Source organism: Pelophylax lessonae, assembly GCF_965119305.1.
Source record: "Pelophylax lessonae genome assembly, chromosome: 8".
Lineage (NCBI taxonomy): Eukaryota > Metazoa > Chordata > Amphibia > Anura > Ranidae > Pelophylax > Pelophylax lessonae.
Genome location: NC_138775.1, coordinates 38988815 through 39014744, shown reverse-complemented (window position 1 = coordinate 39014744; position 25930 = coordinate 38988815). Strand labels below are relative to the sequence as shown.

The window sequence follows — 25930 nt, the reverse complement described above, 5'->3', positions numbered from 1 at the left end:
GTGTAGGCTGGGAGAGGGGGACAGTCGGATGTGTGCCTCCCGACAAGCTGGTGAGCATGGGAGAAGACCCCCTAAAGCGATGTGAAGCTAAGGAGGGTAACCAAGAGTGAAGACGTCTCAAAGGTGAGAAGACGAAGTGTTTCTGTGTGAAAGAAAACAAAGGGACATGTTCAATGGACAATGTTTGTGCTGTGTGAAAAGCAAACAAATGGACATTTGAGTGTCTGCTGTAGGATCAGCAGTGTCGGCCCAACAGTAGGTTGGAAAGACTTCTTAGGTAGGTTCCAGTTGTGAGAAGGTAGCCGCCCACAGAGGCAAGGATTTATTTTGTTTTATTTTATTTTGGATGTTTTGCTGCATGCACTTGTATGAAAAATAAACCTGTTGTTTGCAAGCACTTTTGGGCTATCTCTCTGTGAAAACGCACCCCCAAAGGGGTCATCCACGCCTACCACCGAGCTAATCCCTTACATATGGTGGAGGTATGCAGTGGGCATAAGCAGAGATCCCTGCAAGGAAGTGCAAATGTTTGATGAACTTTATCTGGTGCATGAGATTGCACAATCTATGTGTGCAGGAGAGAAGATCCTGACAGAAAAAAAAAAAAAAAAAGTGTTTTAAAGAGACAGCGGTCTCAAAATTATTTGATGAACTTTGTTGTGTCTGGTGCAAGTGACTGCACAAACTGTGTGTGCAGGAAAAGAGATCTTGCAAGAGAGAGAAAAACTACATGTGTTAAAGAGACAGTGGTCTGAAAATTTTTTGCTGGACTGTGAAAAATTTGTGGAGTTATTGAAGATGGGGCGATCCAAACGCCTGAAAAATGCAAAGATAGATGAAATGAGAGACCGGATTCTATGGATGGAGGGGATGTTGCCGTCTGAACCAGCCCCATCCATGCCTGAACGGAATCGGCTAAAGAGAAAAGTTGTTGTTCCTAGCAACACTGGGGCAAATGAAACTGCTTTGGAGACGCAGGGTTCTCAGATGAAAAGTAAACCCAAAATGGGGGAGATGCTGAAACAACGGAGCTTTGCAGCTCAACAAAAGGATCACCAAGAGAGCATGGCAGGCTGGAAACAGAGACGCCAGCAGCCAATGGAGGCCATCGGTTTGGAGGAAACCGAGTATGTGTGCAGGGCTGAGTTGGATGCCTTGCAACGGAAAATGGAAGAAAAGGAACAAGCCTTGGAATTGCTTAAAATGGAGCATAGAAACTTGCAGGAAATGAATGAACTACTCAAGTCTCATGTGTTACAGTGGGAAGAATCCACTGCTCTTCTTTTGGTCGAGTTGCAAAAACGCAGAGAGACTATAATGGAGAAAGATACCATCCTCATGGAAAAGGAAAGTGAAATTCAGACTTTGCAGAAGCAAAGTATGGCTGATATGTTGGAGTTGCGTAATCAGCTGGAAAAAAGTCTTCAGTCTTTGGGAGCTACAAAAATAGACCTGCAGGAGTCGCAGGAACAGAATGTCGCTCTGAAAACGACATTGTCTCTCAGCGACAACGAGAAAAGTGAAAGAGAGGCTAAATTACTGAGTACTGTGTATGAGCTCACTACTTTGAGCAATGTGGTAAATGAATGGCGTGCGGACTGTGAAAGTTGGAAAGGGGAAGCCCAACGTGTCCAGCAGCAGTTAAAGGAGAAAGAAGCCTGTGTGGCAGAATTACATTCTTATTCCCAGATGCTAGCCAATGAGGTGAAGGCTCTTATGCAGGGAAAAGGAGATTGTGAACATAAGAGGGAAAAAGTAGAGGCACAGCTTCTGGAATCGCAAGTCAAGGTGTCAGAAGGTGACCGATTGTGTGCTAAGCTGTCAGAGAAGGCAAACCGACTGCAGGTTGAGTTGGACAATGTTACAAATCAGCTTTCTCAAGCAGACAGCAAATCTAGAGAAATTGCGGAAGATTTTTCTATCTTGGAATCGCAGCTGCAAGACACGCAGGAACTCTTACAGGAAGAGAGGTGTCAAAGGCTGAGTTTTAGCACAAAGCTCAAACAAATGGAAGATGAGAAAAATGGCTTCCTGGAACAATTAAAAGAGGAGGCGGAAGCAAAGAAAAACCTATCAGAGCAAGTCGCAACATTGCAAGCTCAGATAGCGGATATGAAAAAACGCATGGAAGAAAGCGTTGGTTCATTACAGTGTGTTGAAGATGTGAAAAAGAAGTTTGATCAGATGCTTGGTGAAGAGAAGACTGTGTCTGCAAAATATGCAGAAGAACGCGACCGTGCAAAAACGGAGGCGCGTGATAACGAGAGCAAAGCCCTGTTCTTGGCTCGCTCTTTGGAGGAAGTTCTAGAGTGTAAGGCTGAACTAGAAAGTGTTAACAAACAGCTGCGTACAGAAATGGAAGAATTGGTCAGCTCCAAGGATGATGTTGTGAAAAGCGTTCAGGAGCTAGAAAAGTCTAAACGAGCCTTAGAACAGCAAGTAGAAGAGATGAAGATTCCGTTGCAGGAACTGGAAGAGGAATTCCAGGCAACAGAGGATCTGTCCCAAAGAGGGGATAGTGTGCCTGATGCAGTTTTTAAAAGGATCAGTGTTTTGGGGTCTGTCCTGAGTGAGCCTCAGAAATGTGATGACACGTGGCTTGAATCACCCCTTTGGAATAAACCGTTCCTTCAAAAACTTCAAGCATTGGAAAATGTATCATTAGAACTTCAGCAAATAAAGGAGTTGTGTAAGAAATGTGATGATTTCTCAGTTCAGGCTGAAAACCTAGTGGAGAAAACTAAAGCGGAGAAAACTAAAGCAAGTGATATAAATCTGGGAGGAAAAAGCAAACGCCACCTAGTGGAGAAAACTAAGGCTGTTGGTGAAAACGTGAAGCAAATGAATTTCAAGTGCCTTTCAGAGAATATTTCTAAAATGAAACTGGTAAAAGACGGGTGGCAGAAGTTTGATCGTGATCTTGAGATGCATTCCATGTGGAATTCAGATAGAGAAAAAGAACTAGGTGACCTTGAGCGGTCAAATAGTTCAGCAGAAAGTGCATTGAAGAAACCTGTAAAAGAATGTGTTGCAGTTCCATGCTTCTTCACTGATGCAGAGAGGAGGTCTATAATGGATACCACCCAGATCGCTGGGTTCAACTGTGTTGTTGCCTTTGACCCCTATGTTGGTGGAAGGAAAGTTGATGATGTTCTGGTTGGCTTCTTCTGTGAAGAGTTTGGCAAGAAATATAAACTGAATATCAAATCAAATAGTAGGCCTTTACTGCGACTCGCTCAGGAGGGCGAAAAGTTTAAGAAGTTGATGAGTGCAAATGCTTCAGATCTGCCTATGAATATGAAATGTTTGGTGAATGATATTGATATCTCTGGGAAAAGGAACAGGGGTCACTTTGAAGAAATGTGTGACAGCCTGTTGTCTCAATTGGAAAATCCTCTGCACAGCATCTTAGAGCAAGCAAAGCTCAAGAAGGAAGATCATTCCCTTTTACAACAAAAAGTCAATGATTGTGTACAGATGTATGGAGAGGCAACTCAAGTCACAGAGGGATGTCAAGAGTCCCTACTTGGAACAAAGCTTAGTGAAGCAAAGGTTCTCAAAGTTTTGTGGAAAACATTTATGGATTGCAGAGAGAGGCGTCTTAAGAATGTTGAAGACATTAAGACTAGCCCAATTGAGTTGCCTATGGATCACGGTCCTCCATGGTGGATTGGACAGACGGTTATGAGGGACAAGCTGTCTGACATTTATGAGAAAGCTGTCAATGAAGATGACAGAAACGAGAAGGAGCAAAATGATGCCAAAAATGCAGTTGAAGAATGTGTATATGAGATGAGAGACAAACTGTGTGGCATTTATGAGAAATCCGTCAATGAAGATGACAAAACAGTTTCATCCGGAAGCTTGAGGATAATAGGAGGCTTATCAGTGAGTCAGCAGTGCTTGACACATGCGTGCCTGGAAATCTGTGTCCCAACCCTAGGGTTGAAACAAGAGGGGGGGGTATGTAACAGGAAGTCAGCTAAATCTGGGAATGTAGTCACAGGAAGGAGATACATTTCCAGCTGACTTAGAAAGTCCATTAATTAATTTAGGGTGTTGGCTACAGAGCTAGCCAGCAGGAAGTTGAAAGGCCTTCAGCTGTTCAGAATGAGGAGATCAAGGCCTCTATAATTTGTCCAGAGAAAATCTATTGAGTGCTGCCTCCTGTCGCCGTGTAGGCTGGGAGAGGAGGACAGACATACGTGTACCTCCCGAAGCTGGTGGGCATGGGAGAAGGACTGCTGCCGCCTGTCGCCGTGTAGGCTGGGAGAGGGGGACAGTCGGATGTGTGCCTCCCGACAAGCTGGTGAGCATGGGAGAAGACCCCCTAAAGCGATGTGAAGCTAAGGAGGGTAACCAAGAGTGAAGACGTCTCAAAGGTGAGAAGACGAAGTGTTTCTGTGTGAAAGAAAACAAAGGGACATGTTCAATGGACAATGTTTGTGCTGTGTGAAAAGCAAACAAATGGACATTTGAGTGTCTGCTGTAGGATCAGCAGTGTCGGCCCAACAGTAGGTTGGAAAGACTTCTTAGGTAGGTTCCAGTTGTGAGAAGGTAGCCGCCCACAGAGGCAAGGATTTATTTTGTTTTATTTTATTTTGGATGTTTTGCTGCATGCACTTGTATGAAAAATAAACCTGTTGTTTGCAAGCACTTTTGGGCTATCTCTCTGTGAAAACGCACCCCCAAAGGGGTCATCCACGCCTACCACCGAGCTAATCCCTTACAATATATATATATATAATATATGTATGTATGTGTGTGTGTATATATATGTATATGTGTGTGTATGTGTATATATATATATATATATATATATATATATATATATATATATATATAGATACAGTATATGTATGTGTGTGTATATGTATATGTGTGTGTATATATAATGTGTGTGTGTATATATAACATGTGTGTGTATATTTAATTTTAATGTTTCAAATGTCAGGCAAAATGGTCGGCCCTCACGCATGTTCACTTCATCAAATCTGGCCCTCTTTGAAAAAAGTTTGGACACCACTGGTTTAGGAGATATTCACCCTGCATGCAACCGCTGACACCAGCAGCGCATGTGCCGGACCTTCAGAGCTCCTTTCCGGAAAGTGAAATTCCGCGTGCATGTGCGGGGGTGACATAATCGCGGCTCCGGCCACTCACAGCGCCAGACCTGCCGAACCCGGAAGAGATGCCGAGGGAACATGTCAGCTGCCTCAGCGGTGTCCGGGTGACCATGTCGGGGCTTCGTTATAAGGAAGGGCTCAAAATTTTAAGGCCTGAGCTACTAGCCAGACCTTAAGAGTTACTCGCCACTTGTTGCCCCACCCAAACCCTACCCTGCACCACCCCTAAACACGCCCTCGTAAAATATCTCATAAAATTACACTGTTAAATGTTTTATTCAGAATTAAGTTACAAAAATAAATATCAACAACAACAACCGAGAGAGAGAGGGTTCAACAGAGAGAGAGGGGGTTTGACAGAGAGAGACAAGGGGGGGGGGTTGACAGAGAGAGGGGGTGACAGGGAGAGAGAGGGGGCTGACACGGGGAGACAGGCAAAGGGGGGTGACAGGAAGAGAGAGGGAGAGAGGGGGGTGACACAGAGAGAGGGAGAGAGGGGGGTGACACAGAGAGAGAGAGGGGGGTGACAGAGAGAGAGAGAGAGAGAGAGAGAGAGAGAGGGGGGAGTGACACAGAGAGAGAGAGAGAGAGAGGGGGGTGACAGAGAGAAAGGGAGGGGGTTACACAGAGAGAGAGAGGGGGGGTGACAGAGAGAGAGAGGGGGGGGGGTGACAGAGAGGGAGAGGGGTGACAGAGAAAGAGAGAGAGGGGGGGGTGACACAGAGAGAGAGAGAGAGAGAGAGGGGGTGACAGAGAGAGAGGGGGGGTGAGAGAGAGAGAGAGAGAGAGAGAGAGAGAGAGAGAGAGGGGGGTGACACAGAGAGAGGGAGAGAGGGGGGTGACAGAGAGAGAGAGAGAGAGGGGGTGACACAGAGAGACAGAGAGAGAGAGAGAGAGGGGGGGTGACAGAGAGAGAGGGGGGGTGAGAGAGAGAGAGAGAGAGGGGGGGTGACACAGAGAGAGGGAGAGAGGGGGGTGACACAGAGAGAGGGAGAGAGGGGGGTGGGTGACACGGAGAGAGGGGGGTGACACGGAGAGAGGGGGTGACACGGAGAGAGGGGGGGTGACACGGAGAGAGAGAGGGTGGGTGACACGGAGAGAGGGTGGGTGACACGGAGGGAGAAAGGGGGGGTGACACGGAGGGAGAAACGGGGGGGGACACAGAGGGAGAGAGAGAGAGGGGGTGACAGAGAGAGATAGAAATGGTGTAGAAATACCACTATAAATAGACTATAAATTATAGACTGTTGTGTGATCCTCTGCGCTTAAAGGTCAAAGAAAAAATATATAGATAAATCAATATCACAAATGCTGCTACTTAATAGTTAATATGTAGAATTGAAATTCATCAAAAAACTCTAGGTCTTTCTGACTAAAACTTCAGTAGCGCAGGGATGGTGGTAACCTCCTACCATTCATACAATAGGTTCAATTGAATCACTACGGGTGCTGATGTACCACAATGAAAATATAATAAACCAAACAATTATAAATATAAACTTCACAGACGAGTTAATGCATAAGATGAATGCATAAATAATGCCCTGAATGCCCTGATTATCAGTTAAGCTCCAGCAGTGCCCATCAGTGATGCCAGTCAGTGCTGCCTTTTTAGTGCTCATCAGAAGTACCCATCAGTACCACCTATCAGTGCCCATCAGTGCGGCATATTAGTGCCTCCTCAGTGCCGCCTCATTAGTGCTGCCTCATGAGTGCCGCCAATCAGTGCCCATTAGTACAGCCTCATCAGCGCACTTCAGTGAATGAGGAAAAATACTTATTTATAAAATTTTGTGACAGAAACTAAGAAAAACTATTTTTTTTTTCAAAATTTTCTGTCTTTTTTTTTTTTTTTTTGCAAAAATAAAAAAAAGCAGCGGTGATTACGTAAATACCACCAAAATAAAGCTCTATTTGTGTGAAAAAAAATTATACAAATTTTGTTTGGATACAGTGTTGCATGACCGTGCAATTGTCATTCAAAGTGCTCTGAAAGCTGAAAATTGGCCTGGGCAGGAAGAGGGTGAAAGTGCCCGGTATTGAAGCGGTTAAAGTCCTTGATTTTCCTGTAGAATAGTGTTCCTGAGATTTTAATTCTCAGTATTTTAATGGTTATGTGAAGCAAAACATTTTATACTCACTGTTTTTACAACTGTCCCTGAAGCTGAGTTAATGATTACCTTCTCCCTATCTGTAATCATAACCAGCCCTGTACAGAAGGTAATACTGGCCTTTCAGTTTTTCTCTGTGATCCCTCTTGTCTTTAGATGGGAAACTATATGTGAACCCTCACCTTGTAAAACAACCCATTCAGTCTAAAATAGAAATGAAAGGAAAAACATTTGTGTGTAGATACAAAAAAATACAGTAAGTACTTTTTTCCCCATTTTTATAAGGCTCCATTCAAACCTAGGCGATTTGAATTGCAGACGGAATCGCCACAATTCTGACCACGATTCCAGAATCATGGCAAAAATGTGGAACGCGTTTGTAATGTCATGTTATTTCTCGATGGCACCCTAAACACAGTGCCATTTAAGCCCCGGTTCACACTAGGGCGACCTGTGAGGCGACCTGGTCGACTCACAGGTCGCCGCAGGTCGCCTCCCATAGGGAAGCTACGGACCCGTTCTAATAGGAGCGACACAAGTCGCTCCGACCTAGAAAAAGGGTCCGGAGCTTCTTTGGGGCGACCAGGAGGCGACCGCCATAGACTTCAATGTTATGAAGTCTGTGGCGGCCGCTCTGAGGTCGCGGCGCGCTGCTCGCACCGCGATCTCGGAGGTCGCCCCTGAAAGTAGCGTCGCGCCAGTGTGAACCGGCGCTTACCGTGATTGTTGCGTGACAAAACCGCAGGACGTGTTTCATTTAAAATAAGTTTCAGAAATTGCCTAGGTGTGAATGGAGCCTAAGTGATCTGTTTTCTGCTGTATAAGGAGCTCAGTGAGCTGGGGGAGGAGAAACCACAGCACACTGATCGTACTAGTGAATGTCTGTGCAGAGTGGGTGGGGGCGGGGGGGATTGTCAGGATTAGTCCGTTCATTGGAGGCGAGCAAGCTGAGTTCCCAGCACAATATGAAACAGTGCAGCGCAACAGAACATAATCTAATAAATTGAATATAGAGAAAGAATGTCCATAAAGCCCAAAGGATGCATGCGATCGAGATTAGTGATTAAATAAAAGGGAGGAAGCTTCTCATCCAGGTGACAGACCCTTCACCAGTGGATGCACACCGCGCTCACCTGAAATATATGACCTCTGTATTACTAGCAGGTCCAATGAGCTTTCCGATAAAGGGTATTGTCAAAACAGCAGCGGGCTCCAACTTCAACCAATCTACAGTATTTAGCAAGCTGAAGGCAGGGGCTTCTCCTCCGGGGATATCTCGTCTCAGGTCCCCGAGAGTGACAGGTCCTCCGTTCCTCACAGATAAGTAAAAACAGATCTAAGTGCTCTCTGTATTATAAAACTATTTATTAATAAATAGATGCACTGACATGAATAGCATGAATGAGCGCTGTTAGTAAAATCCTGAATGGTAGGTAAATACAGCGATACTAGCAGCCAAGCAAGCCGAGGATAGCAGCGTGTGACGTCAAATAGCAGCTCCACCTCCTCTGAGTTCCCAGCACAGATAGAGAACTGACCATAGAAATTAGTAGGCAGCCGCTCCTGCACGAACCGCCGTAACCATACGTCGGTCGCCCACAGGAGGCTAGGGGGCGAGCATGCGCCGGTGTAATCCCGCCCCCGCTCGTCAGCAGGGAAGCCGATGCATGGGGCAGGGCGGCTCCGATTGCCATCTGACACCCGCAATCATTCCCCGCTGAGACAGAACAACGGTCGGCTGTTGTAAACACAGCTGATCGTTCGTCTCTCTGGAATGATCACAGAATGTCTGCGATCCTTTGATATAGGAACAGAGGGCTCTGTGATCATTTCACAAGCCAAGCCCCCCACAGTTAGAATCACTCCCTTAGGCTCACAATTAACCCCTTGATCCCTCACAATGAAACAAAAAACAATAAAAATGACATAAATCTTTCCCGTAGTTAGTAGGCGCAGTAAATTTTGCGCAAACCAATCAAAATACGCTTATTGTGATTTTTTTTTTTTTACCAGAAATATGTATCAGAAAACAAATTGGCCTAAAATGTTAAAAAAGAAAAATTTTGAGAATGTCATGTAGCAGAATGTGAAAAATATTGTTGTTTTTTTTCAGAATTGTCTCTCTTTTTTTGTTTATAGCGCAAAAAATAAATATCGCACAGGTGATCAAATACCACCAAAAGAACGCTCTATTTGTGGGAAAACAAGGACGTAAATTTTGTTTGGGTACAGCATTGCAGGATCGCGCAATTTTCAGATAAAATCACGCAGTACCAAGTTGAAAAAGTGGCCTGGTCATTAAGGGGGCAAATCAATTCCGGTCTTAAAGTGGTTAATGGGTTTTTTCTTTCCCCAAAAAATTGCGTTTGAAAAATTGCTTTGCAAATACCGTGTGACATAAATTGCAACGACCGCCATTTTGTTCTCTAGGGTCTCTGCTAAAAAATATATAAAATATATATAACGTTTGTGGGTCCTGAGTCATTTTCTAGCAAAAAAACGATTTTTACATGTATGAGAGAAATGCCAGAATTGGCCTGGGCAAAACGCACAAAACTTGTGGCAAAATACGCAATGCTAAATTTGCGCCTGGCTCAGTGCTAAAATTTGGTACATAGAGCTTCTTTGACGCAGTTTTGGAGCAAAAAGACGGCCATTCAAAATGAATGATACCGCTCCAAAAACACACAAAAAAGGCAGCATTGCTTGGTGTTACTCAAGTGTAAATGGGGCCTTGGGAGCACTTAATAGGAATCCCTGTACTGTATTCTAGTCTGTGTTCAGCAACAAGTAGTAGCTTTTTTTTTTATTTATTTTCTTTTTTTGAGTGATTACTTCCACAATCTTGTGTGATTATCTTTGTACACTATTCCTTTACCTTAAGAGCCATTCACACTAGCACAACTTGTGAGGCGACTTGTGTAGCCCCAGGTCGCTTGACATAACAAAAGCAATGTTAATCAATCAGTGCCGTCTTAATTGGCACAACTGAAGTTGCTCCGACTTCAGAAAAGGGTCCTGTACTACTTTGAGGCGACCTGTGATCCGACTTGTCCCATAGACTTCAATGGGAGTCACCACCTTATCTTAATTGAAGCGACTTGTTATCAGACTTTCCAGGAAGAAGAAAGAGATTAGCCAGGCATTCCCCACATTGCAGCCATGCCTATATGGTATATATATATATATATATATATATATATATATATATATATATATATATATGTAATGGTATATATATTCCATTATCTCTGCTTGGTCTGTGTGAGTGGCACTGGTGGACACAGATAAGTGGCACTGGTGGACACTGATTCATGGCACTGATACGTGGCACTGATATGTGGCACTGGTGGACACTGATTCGTGGCACTGATACGTGGCACTGGTGGACACTGATTTGTGGCACTGATACGTGGCACTGGTGGACACTGATACGTGGCACTGATACGTGGCACTGATACGTGGCACTGATACATGGCACTGGTGGACACTAATTAGTGGCACTGATACGTGGCACTGATACGTGGCACTGGTGGATACTGATTCGTGGCACTGATATGTGGCACTGGTGGACACTGATTCGTGGCACTGATACGTGGCACTGGTGGACACTGATACGTGGCACTGATGGACACTGATACGTTGCACTGGTGGACACTGATACGTGGCACTGGTGGACACTGATTCGTGGCACTGATATGTGGCACCGGTTAACACTGATTCTTGGCACTGATACATGGCACTGATACGTGGCACTGGTGGACACTGATACATGGCACTGATATGTGGCACTGGTGGACACTGATTTGTGGCACTGATACGTGCCACTGGTGGACACTGATTCATGGCACTGATATGTGGCACTGGTGGACACTGATTCGTGGCAGTGGTGGGCAGTGGCACTGGTGGACACATACGTGGCACTGGTGGGCAGTGGCGCTGGTGGACAGTGATACATGGCACTGGTGGGCAGTGGCACTGGTGGACACATACGTGGCACTGGTGGGCAGTGGCACTGGTGGACACTTATACGTGGCACTGGTGGGTAATGAGGAAATTAGTAAAAAAAAAACAGAAAAGGGGAATTAGGTCACAACACATCATATTCTGATTGGCCGCGCAAAATAATTAACAAGTAGCGCTGAAGTCGCGGTAAAATCGCGGTAAAATGGTCGCGGCAGTGTGAACCGGCTCTAAATGATAAAAAGAGCAATTAAAAATAAGGAATGCATAAAAAAGATTAAAATAAATTGATTGTCTGCACACAAATTGGGCCATGATTTTGCATAGTTCCAATTTTGTGTTTTGGTTTTTTTCCGTTGATGTCCTTCTTGCTCCTTTTTTTCCCTTGCAGTACCCATTTGATGGAAACCTCTACCAGGAAATGTACTATCCTCTGCAGTCCAAATTCCTAGCGAGTGTCCACACTCTGTGCGGTCGAATCCCCCAGGTCTTCCTTAAGCAGATTGAGATGACCATGAAGAGAGTCTACGAAAGGCGAGTGATTGTCTACGCTGGGGGGCGCAGAAGGGGATAAGGATTCTGTTGGGATGAATACCTCAAATATTTTCTGGATGGAATCTGTAAACAACCAAAACAAAACCTTGGACTCTATTCAAATGAAGTTTGACATGGACAAGGTTTTTATTGTTGGATGCGAAGGGGAAAAACTATGCAAACATAACCAGCGCCATTTTGGATTACAGTATTCAGAAGCTTAAATGGACCAATGTGAAGATGTAAGGTGGAGTGACCTCAAGCCACGGCAAGTCCTGGGCAGGAGACGGTGCATTTAGTATACCAAAAAAAAATGAGTTTTTGTGATAATTTTACATTTTTTTATAACACAGAATGGATATATTTTATTTCTTTGTAAGAAACATGATGCTTCTTTTTTAATAACTTGGTTTTTGCTGTGTCCTTCAGAACTGTGGTATGGTTTACCAACACTGCTTCTGATCTCAATGGATGGTTGTTAACCCTGTGTCTTCCATACCATTGGTTACAAGTTGCGTCTTATTAGTCAAGTACAGTGGCAGCATCAAATGCTGCAAATTACCAATGGTGTGCCTCCTCTTTTGTACAGGGGATATTAAAGGAATGGATCAAAAGTCTGCTAGAGACCATCGTTCTTGTCTTAAAGGTTGTTTATCTGAAGGACTGTGTTTTTGCCTCCTTAGGTTGGGAATGTTGTTTTTTTCGGTAATGCAGGGCTAGCTAAAGCTAGCTAAACCCCTAGAAAAAAAAAATATATATATTGTAAGGGATTAGCTCGGTGGTAGGCGTATGGGTGACCCCTTTGGGGGTGCGTTTTCACAGAGATAGCCGATTAGAGGTTGAAAAACAAGACTGATTTATTCATGCAATTTACTTAACACAATTGCAAGCATCAAAACAGCCAAAATAAAATAAAAGACAAAATAAATCCTTGCCTCTGTGGGCGGCTACCTTCTCACAGCTGGAACCTACCTAAGAAGTCTTTCCAACCTACTGTTGGGCCGACACTGCTGATCCTACAGCAGACACTCAAATGTCCATTTGTTTGCTTTTCACACAGCACAAACATTGTCCATTGAACATGTCCCTTTGTTTTCTTTCACACAGCACATGTTCATTTATAACAGGATCCTTTACTCTTCAGATTCTTCACATGGAACACAGTTCATTTAACAGGTCCCTTTACTCTTCACACTCTTCACATGGAACACTTCTCTTCACACTCTTCACATGGAACACTTTGTCTTCTCACCTTTGAGACGTCTTCACTCGTGGTTACCCTCCTTAGCTTCACATTGCTTTAGGGGGTCTTCTCCCATGCTCACCAGCTTGTCGGGAGGCACACATCCGACTGTCCCCCTCTCCCAGCCCACACGGCGACAGGCGGCAGCAGTCCTTCTCCCATGCCCACACGGCGTCGGGAGGTACACGTATGTCTGTCCTCCTCTTCCCAGCTCACACAGCGACAGGAGGCAGCACTCAATAGATTTTCTCTGGACAAATTATAGAGGCCTTGATCTCCTCATTCTGAACAGCTGAATGGTTTTCAACTTCCTGCTGGCTCTTTTTGCAGCCAACACCCTATAGTATCAGTGAATTTTTCAAAGCAGGTGGGAATGTACTGGGACTTCCTGTGACTACATTCCCAGATTTACCTGACTTCCTGTCACATACCCCCCCCTCTTGTTTCAACCCTAGGGTTGGGACACATATTTCCAGGCACGCATGTGTCAGGCACTGCTGACTCACTGATAAGCCTCCTATTATCCTCAAGCTTCCGGATGAAACTGTTTTGTCATCTTCATTGACAGATTTCTCATAAATGCCACACAGTTTGTCTCTCATCTCATATACACATTCTTCAACTGCATTTTTGGCATCATTTTGCTCCTTCTCGTTTCTGTCATCTTCATTGACAGCTTTCTCATAAATGTCAGACAGCTTGTCTCTCATAACCGTCTGTCCAATCCACCATGGAGGACCGTGATCCATAGGCAACTCAATTGGGCTAGTCTTAATGTCTTCAACATTCTTAAGACGCCTCTCTCTGCAATCCATAAATGTTTTCCACAAAACTTTGAGAACCTTTGCTTCACTAAGCTTTGTTCCAAGTAGGGACTCTTGACATCCCTCTGTGACTTGAGTTGCCTCTCCATACATCTGTACACAATCATTGACTTTTTGTTGTAAAAGGGAATGATCTTCCTTCTTGAGCTTTGCTTGCTCTAAGATGCTGTGCAGAGGATTTTCCAATTGAGACAACAGGCTGTCACACATTTCTTCAAAGTGACCCCTGTTCCTTTTCCCAGAGATATCAATATCATTCACCAAACATTTCATATTCATAGGCAGATCGGAAGCATTTGCACTCATCAACTTCTTAAACTTTTCGCCCTCCTGAGCGAGTCGCAGTAAAGGCCTACTATTTGATTTGATATTCAGTTTATATTTCTTGCCAAACTCTTCACAGAAGTAGTCAACCAGAACATCATCAACTTTCCTTACACCAACATAGGGGTTAAAGGCAACAACACAGTTGAACCCAGCGATCTGGGTGGTATCCATTATAGACCTCCTCTCTGCATCAGTGAAGAAGCATGGAACTGCAACACATTCTTTTACAGGTTTCTTCAATGCACTTTCTGCTGAACTATTTGACCGCTCAAGGTCACCTAGTTCTTTTTCTCTATCTGAATTCCACATGGAATGCATCTCAAGATCACGATCAAACTTCTGCCACCCGTCTTTCACCAGTTCCATTTTGGAAACACTCCCTGAAAGGCACTTATTCATTTGCTTCACGTTTTCACCAACAGCCTTAGTTTTCTCCACTAGGTGGCGTTTGCTTTTTTCTCCCAGATTTATATCACTTGCTTTAGTTTTCTCCGCTTTAGTTTTCTCCACTAGGTTTTCAGCCTGAACTGAGAAATCATCACATTTCTTACACAACTCTTTTGTTTGCTGAAGCTCTAATGATACATTTTCCAATGCTTGAAGTTTTTGAAGGAACGGTTTATTCCAAAGGGGTGATTCAAGCCACGTGTCATCACATTTCTGAGGCTCACTCAGGACAGACCCCAAAACACTGATCCTTTTAAAAACTGCATCAGGCACACTATCCCCTCTTTGGGACAGATCCTCTGTTGCCTGGAATTCCTCTTCCAGTTCCTGCAACGGAATATTCATCTCTTCTACTTGCTGTTCTAAGGCTCGCTTAGACTTTTCTAGCTCCTGAACGCTTTTCACAACATCATCCTTGGAGCTGACCAATTCTTCCATTTCTGTACGCAGCTGTTTAACACTTTCTAGTTCAGCCTTACACTCTAGAGCTTCCTCCAAAGAGCGAGCCAAGAACAGGGCTTTGCTCTCGTTATCACGCACCTCCGTTTCTGCACGTGCGCGTTCTTCTGCATATTTTGCAGACACAGTCTTCTCTTCACCAAGCATCTGATCAAACTTCTTTTTCACATCTTCAACACACTGTAATGAACCAACGCTTTCTTCCATGCGTTTTTTCATATCCGCTATCTGAGCTTGCAATGTTGCGACTTGCTCTGATAGGTTTTTCTTTGCTTCCGCCTCCTCTTTTAATTGTTCCAGGAAGCCATTTTTCTCATCTTCCATTTGTTTGAGCTTTGTGCTAAAACTCAGCCTTTGACACCTCTCTTCCTGTAAGAGTTCCTGCGTGTCTTGCAGCTGCGATTCCAAGATAGAAAAATCTTCCGCAATTTCTCTAGATTTGCGGTCTGCTTGAGAAAGCTGATTTGTAACATTGTCCAACTCAACCTGCAGTCGGTTTGCCTTCTCTGACAGCTTAGCACACAATCGGTCACCTTCTGACACCTTGACTTGCGATTCCAGAAGCTGTGCCTCTACTTTTTCCCTCTTATGTTCACAATCTCCTTTTCCCTGCATAAGAGCCTTCACCTCATTGGCTAGCATCTGGGAATAAGAATGTAATTCTGCCACACAGGCTTCTTTCTCCTTTAACTGCTGCTGGAAACGTTGGGCTTCACCTTTCCAACTTTCACAGTCTGCACGTAATTCATCTACCACATTGCTCAAAGTGGTGAGCTCATACACAGTACTCAGTAATTTAGCCTCTCTTTCACTTTTCTCTTTGTCGCTGAGAGACAATGTCGCTTTCAGAGCAACATTCTGTTCCTGCGACTCCTGCAGGTCTATTTTTGTAGCTCCCAAAGACTGAAGACTTTTTTCCAGCTGATTACGCAACTCCAACATATCAGCCATACTTTGCTTCTGCAAAGTCTGAATTTCACTTTCCTTTTCCATGAGGATGGTATCTTTCTCCATTATAGTCTCTCTGCGTTTTTGCAACTCGACCAAAAGAAGAGCAGTGGATTCTTCCCACTGTAACACATGAGACTTGAGTAGTTCATTCATTTCCTGCAAGTTTCTATGCTCCATTTTAAGCAATTCCAAGGCTTGTTCCTTTTCTTCCATTTTCTGTTGCAAGGCATCCAACTCAGCCCTGCACACATACTCGGTTTCTTCCAAACCGATGGCCTCCATTGGCTGCTGGCGTCTCTGTTTCCAGCCTGCCATGCTCTCTTGGTGAGCCTTTTGCTGAGCTGCAAAGCTCCGCTGAAAATCCGCATTTGCCTGCTGTTGAGCTGCATTTGCTTGCTGTTGAGCTGCATTTGATATAATCAGAGGTTTCAACATCTCCTCCATTTTGAGTTTACTTTTCATCTGAGCACACTGCGTCTCCATAGCAGTTTCATCAGTGTTGCTAGGGACAACAACCTTCCTCTTTAGTAGACTCTCTTTAGGCATGGATGGGGCTGGTTCAGACGGCAACATCCCCTCCATCCAAAGAATCCGGTCTCTCATTTCATCTATCTTTGCATTTTTCAGGCGTTTGGACCGCCCCATCTTCAATAACTCCACAAACAAATTTTTCACAGTCCAGCAAACAATTTTCAGACCACTGTCTCTTCAACACATGTAGTTTTTCTCTCTCTTGCAGGATCTCTTTTCCTGCGCACACAGTTTGTGCAGTCACTTGCACCAGACACAACAAAGTTCATCAAAAAATTTTGAGACCGCTGTCTCTTTAAAACACTTTTTTTTTTTTTTTTTCTGTCAGGATCTTCTCTCCTGCACACATAGATTGTGCAATCTCATGCACCAGATAAAGTTCATCAAACATTTGCACTTCCTTGCAGGGATCTCTGCTTATGCCCACTGCATACCTCCACCATATGTAAGGGATTAGCTCGGTGGTAGGCGTATGGGTGACCCCTTTGGGGGTGCGTTTTCACAGAGATAGCCGATTAGAGGTTGAAAAACAAGACTGATTTATTCATGCAATTTACTTAACACAATTGCAAGCATCAAAACAGCCAAAATAAAATAAAAGACAAAATAAATCCTTGCCTCTGTGGGCGGCTACCTTCTCACAGCTGGAACCTACCTAAGAAGTCTTTCCAACCTACTGTTGGGCCGACACTGCTGATCCTACAGCAGACACTCAAATGTCCATTTGTTTGCTTTTCACACAGCACAAACATTGTCCATTGAACATGTCCCTTTGTTTTCTTTCACACAGCACATGTTCATTTATAACAGGATCCTTTACTCTTCAGATTCTTCACATGGAACACAGTTCATTTAACAGGTCCCTTTACTCTTCACACTCTTCACATGGAACACTTCTCTTCACACTCTTCACATGGAACACTTTGTCTTCTCACCTTTGAGACGTCTTCACTCGTGGTTACCCTCCTTAGCTTCACATCGCTTTAGGGGGTCTTCTCCCATGCTCACCAGCTTGTCGGGAGGCACACATCCGACTGTCCCCCTCTCCCAGCCCACACGGCGACAGGCGGCAGCAGTCCTTCTCCCATGCCCACACAGCGTCGGGAGGTACACGTATGTCTGTCCTCCTCTTCCCAGCTCACACAGCGACAGGAGGCAGCACTCAATAGATTTTCTCTGGACAAATTATAGAGGCCTTGATCTCCTCATTCTGAACAGCTGAATGGTTTTCAACTTCCTGCTGGCTCTTTTTGCAGCCAACACCCTATAGTATCAGTGAATTTTTCAAAGCAGGTGGGAATGTACTGGGACTTCCTGTGACTACATTCCCAGATTTACCTGACTTCCTGTCACAATATATATATTATTTAGATAAAAAATTACCGCGCTAGGTCACACCCAGGACATATGAATGTAGCAAAGGCAGCCAGTACAAAAACAACTAATCAAGAATACAAAGTACAGCGCCAATATGAACTCAAATGCTGGGAAATTTCATTATGAGGAAAAAGTCCAACAGATGCAAATGATGAAAATCCACAGTTGAAGATAAAAGTCCAGCCACCAAGGAGTGGAATCAATATAGCTGAAAAAACATCAACACCGCGTGCACCAGAATGACAATAATGTCTGCTTACCGGAACCTCATGACCCCCTGTTAGAGTGGGTCAAATGAGCGTGTAGTAGAAATATCCAAAGAGGGGGTCCTCTAGGCTAAGGGAACCAATCCAATGAGATCACTCCAAACATGCAGGTTTCCGGTGCCCAGACAGATCAGTGCAGCAGATGACAGCATAGATATACCATGAACCTCAAAAATGAAGAGGGAGACTCCAATGGCATAGTAAACTAAAATCTTTAATGAATAGGAAAATAATAAATGACAACTCACAATCCGAACAAGTTAATGCGCATGTCGACACGCTGCTTCAGGCTTTAATTTCCATGCGCACCGGAAACCTGCATGTTTGGAGTGATCTCATTGGATTGGTTCCCTTAGCCTAGAGGACCCCCTCTTTGGATATCTCTACTACACGCTCATTTGACCCACCCTAACAGGGGGTCATGTGGTTCCGGTAAGCAGACATTATTGTCATTCTGGTGCACGCGGTGTTGATGATTTTTCAGCTATATTGATTCCACTCCTTGGTGGCTGGACTTTTATCTTCAACTGTGGATTTTCATCATTTGCATCTGTTGGACTTTTTCCTCATAATGAAATTTCCCAGCATTTGAGTTCATATTGGCGCTGTATTTTGTATTTTGTATATATATATTATTAGACCTTTTTTACTGTGACCATCTGAAGAGCTTGTACTATAAAGTGGGAATTTGGATAGACAAGTTTTAATTGGTGATACCAAGAAAGAAAAAGAGAAGGGTCGACAGGAATTCAAAATCGTTCTAGACTATAATGTTCACTATAGGAAAGTTGACAGGGTTATTTCCAAACATTGGGGAATCCGCTTGAGAGATCGGGTATCAGGTTCAGTACTGCCCCCACGTCCCCAGTTTATTTATAGACCTGCTCCCACATTAAAGCGGAGTTCCAGCCTATTTTGCAACTTTAGTGATTCCTGGAGTGCTCGCTATGCTGATCAACAATTGGGCATTTTCAATTTTTTTTCGGGGGTCCCTTACCTTATTTTCAGGGCATTTTTGATTGTACTTCCTCCTTCTCCCCCCTCTGTGGCCACGGCCACCGACATCACTTTCGCCTTTGCACTGCATCCTGGGAGCTGTTTGTCATCACTCCCAGGAGGCTGGAATCAGGAAGAACTCTCAGAACACTCCCTAGATTCAGGAAGAAGGACACAGCAGATTACAATGCGGCTTCAGATGCCCACGTCTAAGATGGCCGTGCCCAGACAGCGTTTTTAAAAGTAAGATTTTGACTAAAATCCAATACTGTACACCTTGTAAGTATGAGAACAGCGGTTCTGTAAAGGGCAATGGATTAGTATTATAGGGGTATTTTTAGTTAAAAAAGGTATTTGAGGCTGGAACTCCACTTTAAGGGATAGGATTGCTCCAGGGGTCATTGACCCCCCTATACAGAAGGAGACCAAAGGATTTTCTTTCCTATCAGGCTTTTATGAATTATAGAATTAATGATCTTATTACCTGCAACACATAGTCTACATGTTGGAGTGTAATTGTGGCCTCCAATATGTGGGCAGAACCTCCAGAGCCTTGCATGTACGAGTAGCGGAACATATTGGGAAAATTAGGAAAGGTAAGATTACAGATAGTGTCTCCAAACATTTTCGTAATCATCATAATAGAGAATAGATCTGTAACGTGTAACATTTTCAAGAGTAGGGAGTAAACTCCCATCCATAGTTTTTACCTATAGGTAACCCCTTTAATAAGCCTTACCTAGAAGTACTTTAATTATCTCCTAAATGTGCACTGTTTAGAAGATATTAACTGTAGATACAGCCAGTGTCGTCAATGGTGCATGCACTCTGAAGGAACAGTCATTCTTCAAAATCCTGTGCCATAAATGGTGGCTCCCACGAGCATGCGCAGGAGGGATGTCATTGTGGATCCGGCCACTCACCCAGCCGGAGTCCGTGAAGCCAGAAGGAAGACCGGGTAAAGATGTAGGCGTCTTCAATGGTGACAGCGTGCCACTGGAAGGCTTCGTTTTAAGGCAAGTTTGATGCATACTAACACATTATGACATTGCCTTGCAGGTTGCAAAAAAAAAAACACAGCGCTTTACTACTGATTTAGGCCCGGTTCACACTGGTGTGACATACACTCCGACTTTGAGAGCACATGTCGCATGACATTTATAAATCAATCGTTCCCTATGAGGGCCGTCTTAACTGGTTCGACACAAGTCAGTCCGACTTTTAAAAAGGCTCCCGCATTACTTTGGTCCAACTCTGGTCCGTTTTCAACCCATTCAATTTCTTTGAAGTGGGATCAAAGTCGGATCATCATCTTAACTGATCTGGCTTGTGGCATGCGACTTGTGCTCTGAGGATCTCGAAGGGGAATCCCACGCCAAAATGAAAAAAAAAAAAAAAAAAAAAGGGTGTGGGGTTCCTCCCCAATTCCATACTATGCTCTTTGAGTCTGATACGGATCTTAAGTGGGAACCCCGCGCCAATTTTTTTTTTTGTCAAAAATGGTGTGTCCCCCCAAAGACCATACCAGGCCAAGGGTCTGGTATGGATTTTAGGGGATCCCCATGCCAAAAATACAAAAAAAAAAAAAAACGGCATGGGGCCCCTCTGAAATCCACATTAGATCCTTATCCGAGCATGCAGCCTGGCAGGTCAGGAAAGGCGGGGACAAGCGAACACCCCCCCCCCCCTTCTCCTGGACTATACCAGGCCACATGCCCTGGACTTGGGGGGGGGGGGTGCTTTGGGGCAGGGGGGCATGCCCCAGGCTGTGACGTCACAAGTGGGTGGGGTCTCCAAATGATGTCACCAGATGGTCACGCCCCATGGCTATATAAGAACTGGCAGAGAACAGAGCTGGCACAACTGCGGGAGCTAGTGTCGGGAGAAGACATCAGCAGCAGAGGGAGAAGAACCAGAAAAAGAAGAAATTAGCGGAGGGAGAAGAGACAGAGAAAGAAGACACAGAAAATGCCTGAACCTTAAAGTGTTTGTTAAGGCAAAACTTTTTATTTTTTAGTAAGGAAGGGTGGACCTTCCTTTTTTTTCCAGTTAGTCCTTTGGTCAAGTTTTTATTGTTGTATGTTAGGGCTCATGCTTACTTGAGCTCAAAAACGCAGCTTATACAGGTATTTGAGCTTTTATTTTCTCTATCTTAAAAGTATTACTAAACCCAGGAGCCTACACTCACTATATCTGGTCTCCCACAGTACACAGAACATGGAAATGCAATGGTTTTTGTAAATATAAACTGCTAAATACCTTCTCTACTCAGCAGTATATATCAGTCTTGTGACTTCCATTAGTGTCTGGTTAAAGCTTGTAGGAGGATTTTTTATTCTCGTCTGATTATTCTTTGAGGGTGCAGTACCCCTGTCCTTCTGTCTGGACAGCGCTGATTGGCCCCATGCTGATCACATGCACTCTTCCCAAGAAAAAAAAAAAACTAGCAATACACACCAAACTGAGCATGTGCAGAGTGCCCCCAAGGCACTGTACTATAAGGAGATGGTTTGGGGACTGTGTAAGAAGGGGAGGATCAGAGGAGACTGGATCTAACAGCTTTTTTACACAATGCAGCGGATGACCCCCTTAGGTTCCACAGTGAGCATAACAAGCATGCTTTACTGCATATACAGACTGATATTACTGTTGTGGGTTTAGTAACACTTTAATTCCCCTTCATTTTAGCCTATGTGTCCTGGCACACTATGTGTCCTTACATCCTCTCAAGAGTTCCAGCACTCCCACAACACACATTTAAGTTTTTATTGCTGTATGAGCGAGCTTTATCTCTCTATTAGTGCTGGTGGGCATTGTCACTGAAATAGAAAGTGAAGGAAAGTACAACATTTTAGAGATGTCACCAGAATAAGAGGTGAGGGTAAATCTCCCAAAGGGGATACTTGTTCCAGCGCATGTACTCCTCTACCATTCTGTTACCTCTTTGGGACCAGATGTTAAGGTAGAACTATAGTTCAAACTTTTTTTCTCATTTTGGATAGCGCAAGGGAGGGTTAGATTTTTTTTTTTCGCTGTTTGTGTCCCATTGCGGAGATTTCCCTTTACTTTCTGTCCCATAGCCAAACAGGAAGTAAGAGGAAATCCCTGAAAATTAACCGCTTGCCGACTGCCGCACGACTATTTACGTCGGCAGTCAGCCCCTCACAGGCAAAGCGACGTAGGGCTACGTCGCTAGCCTGTAAGGGTTTTGGGAGCGAGCGTGCGCCGCCGGATGCGCGCTCCGGCTCCCGCTCGGTCACAGACCCCCCCCGCGCGTGTGCCCGATGGACCCGATGTCCGCCGGGCACTCGCGATCGTCCGTGACAGCGGGAGAAAGGCAGGCGGCTAATGTAAACAAAGCCGCCTCTCAGTCTCCCCTGTGTAAGAATGGTGATCAAACGGTTCTACTATGTAGGACCGTTGATCACTGTTCTTACACATCAAGCCACAGCCAATCACAGTTAGAAACACGCCCCTAGGACTCACTTAACCCCTCTGTAGTGTATTAACACAGACCAGGCTGTACAGGTTGCTTCTTTATTCACTGCACATCAGCATGCAACTAACTTCAGCCACACCCAGCTCCCAGACATATACATAATTGTAACATTTTGCAGACAGCAACTTAACCCGTTGCTTACCATACTACATTCCCTCCTCTCTTTGAATAAAACATAACATGCACAACGTATTAATAAGATTAACAAAATGCATGGATGAACAACTAAAAATTTAAACTATAAACTCCTGACTATACACATAGTCCTTAAGGTAGGCCGGTGGATTTGTTGCTCGTTTTTCTCTTGGCCATTCCGATGTGGATGGTTGTGGATTGAAGTCTAGATCACTGGCAGCATCATCACTACTCTTTGCCTGTTCGCCATCTTCCGATACTTGACCGTCTGACTCAATAAATTTCTTCACAAATGAGGAATTACGCACTTTTGTGTGTCCATCTAAATCCTCTAAAACCACTTGAGTACCTCTTTTCTCCTTTACAACATAAGGCTCAGGTTCAAAGGACGGAGCCAGTTTGTTAAACCGATCATTTTGAAGCAACACCTTATCACCCTGTTGAAGGCCACTAGGTTGACAATGGCGGCGGTGGTTTGCATACTGTTCAGCCCGGATCTTCCTTTCCTCATCAATATGCCGAAAAGGTTTCTGACTTGTAGGAGGACCCCCAATGTCTGGCAATTTTGTCCTGAATTTGCGACCACAAAGAAGTTCTGCAGGACTAACGCCAGTGACAGTATGCGGAGTTGTGCGATAAGCCAAAAGAAAACGCCACAGTTCCTTTTTCCAGTCTCTTCTCTCTAAATGAGCAATCCGCAAAGCTTTCAGCAAGGTTCGATTCTGGCGTTCCACTTCCCCGTTAGCCTGTGGCCAGTATGGAGTTGTACGACGATGTTCAATAGCATTTGATTTCAGATAATCCTGAAATTCCTGAGAAGTAAATTGGGCACCATTATCACTCACAATCCGTTTAGGCAACCCATGAGATGCAAAAATGCTCTCCAACCCCTCAATTACAGTTGATGATGTAGCTTTAGTGAGAACTACCACCTCTTGCCACCTTAAATAATAGTCCACAACAACTAAAAGATGGTGTCCAGATGGAATGTCGCACAGATCAATGGCTAAATCTTCCCATGGTCCCTCAGGTAGAACAGTGTGAGTTACTGGTTCTGGTTTAGGTTTGCTGCCCACCAACTGACATGCTCGACATGAAGAAACCAAACGTTCCACATCCTTGTCAATTCCTGGCCACCAGACTTTCTCACGTAATCTTTGTTTGGTGCGTACAATGCCTTGATGGCCCTCATGGGCTAAATGTAATGTACGTTTCCGTAAGTCTTTAGGCATCACAATACGATTGCCACGTAGAACTAGTTGTCCTGCAATACTCAGCTCTTGTTTGATTCTGTGATAGCTTGGGTCACAATCCACCCAAACCCCTTGTCTTACACATTTTCTCAACCGAGCAATTTCCGGATCCACAGATGACAATTCTTCAACCTCCCGCGGTGTCAATGCCTGAGGCATGGCGTTAGTAGCCACAAAACAAATGTACTCTTCTGCCAGGTTATGAACAGGTGCAGAAGACTGAGGCAATCTGGAAAGTGCATCTGCCGCATTAGTCGGTCCAGGTCTGTACCGCACTGTAAAGCGATATGTTAACAATCTGAGAACCCATCTCTCAATTCTGGCGGATGGTTTTGAGCATGGCGAATATATCACTTCCAGAGGCTTGTGGTCTGTGATGATTTCAAAATCAAGGCCGTAGGTAGAGATAGGTGTGAAACCTTTCACATCCCCAAACAACAGCCAAAGCTTCTTTCTCGGTCTGAGAATAACGTCTCTCTACATCAGTGAGGGATCTGCTTGCATACTGAATAGGCCTGTAATCGCCTGTGCATTGTCTCTGAACCAAGATGGCGCCTAACCCCGCAGGGCTAGCATCGACAATAACTTGGGTGTGTGCAGTAGGATTGAAATAAGCCAAAGTTGTGGCGCAAGTCAGCCGTCTCTTAAGTTCATCAAATGCACCTTGTTCCAAAAAACCCCACTTCCAAGGGACTGCTTTGCGAGTCAACACTCTCAAAGGTTCACTGACAGTCGCCATATCTGGAATAAACTTGACACAGTAATTCACTAGCCCAAGAAAACTGCGTACTTCTGCAGGGTTTTCAGGATTTCTGGCACCAGACACAGCTTTAATTATACAGTCCTCCGGACCAATGCCCCTGTCAGACAGCACATGGCCCATAAAAGTCATTTTATTCATTTGAAATGTGCACTTCTTCTCATTTAATGTTAACCCTTTCTCCTTCAAGCGATTTAGCACTGCACGGAGACGTTCATCGTGCTCCAGTGTGTTTGTTCCCCACACAATTATATCATCAGAAATGTTATGCGTGCCTTCACAACCATGTAGCACTTGCTGAATCACATGTTGATAGGCCTCCGGTGCGGACGATACGCCAAACATCAACCTCTTGTATCTAAAAAGACCTTTATGTCTTGCAAATGTAGTGATGACTCTAGATGCTGGGGTCAATTCAATCTGATGATAACCCCATTTCAAATCCAGTTTACTGAAGACACTTGCCCCGTTCATTGCATGTAGAACATCTTCAATAGTGGGAATTGGATGTCTCTCTCTCTGCACAGCTTGGTTAGCACATCTCATGTCCACACAAATCCGAATATCTGTGCCCTTTGGTACAACAACTAACGGCGATACCCACGGAGTGGGCCCTTCCACAGGTTCAATAATGTCAAGGTCTAGCAGCTCTGCCAGTTTGTGCTCAACAGGTGATCTCAGGCTATAAGGAAGTCTGCGTACTGGCTGTGCAATAGGCTTTACATGTGGATCAATGTGAAGCTCCAACTGAAAATCCTTTAATTTTCCAAACCCAGAGAAGCAATCTTTAAATTCCTCTTTCAATGCAGAAATAGCAGGAGACACCATATTCACTCTTGCGCTGCCTACATCACGGCCAATCTGTAACACCCCTAGTGCCATTGCGGTTTGACGACCAAGCAGAGGCGAACCTGTGCCATCTACAACATAGAATTCGGTCTGCAATGGAGGACCAGTCTCATGTGTTTGAACAGAGGTATAAAATTTGCCTTTAAGTTGTAGTGGTGTACTGGAGCCATAAGTATAAATCTGTTTAGTGGTGTTACACAATTTAAGGTGATTTTCTCTGCCATTAAGACTGTGCCAAGAAGCCAAGTCCATAACATTGCATGTAGCTCCAGAGTCAAT

At 44.4% G+C, this 25930-nt stretch overlaps 1 protein-coding gene across 1 annotated transcript in view; it reads left to right on the top strand.

The window, feature by feature from the left end:
- GXYLT2 (glucoside xylosyltransferase 2) overlaps positions 1 to 12351 on the top strand; it is an 89235-nt gene extending 76884 nt beyond the window's left edge. The window contains exon 7 of the mRNA XM_082266436.1: positions 11592 to 12351. Within this exon, the coding sequence (XP_082122562.1) occupies positions 11592 to 11774 (183 nt within the window). The 3' untranslated portion in view covers positions 11775 to 12351. The remainder of the gene's footprint in view (positions 1 to 11591) is intronic.
- Positions 12352 to 25930: the final 13579 nt, after the last annotated feature.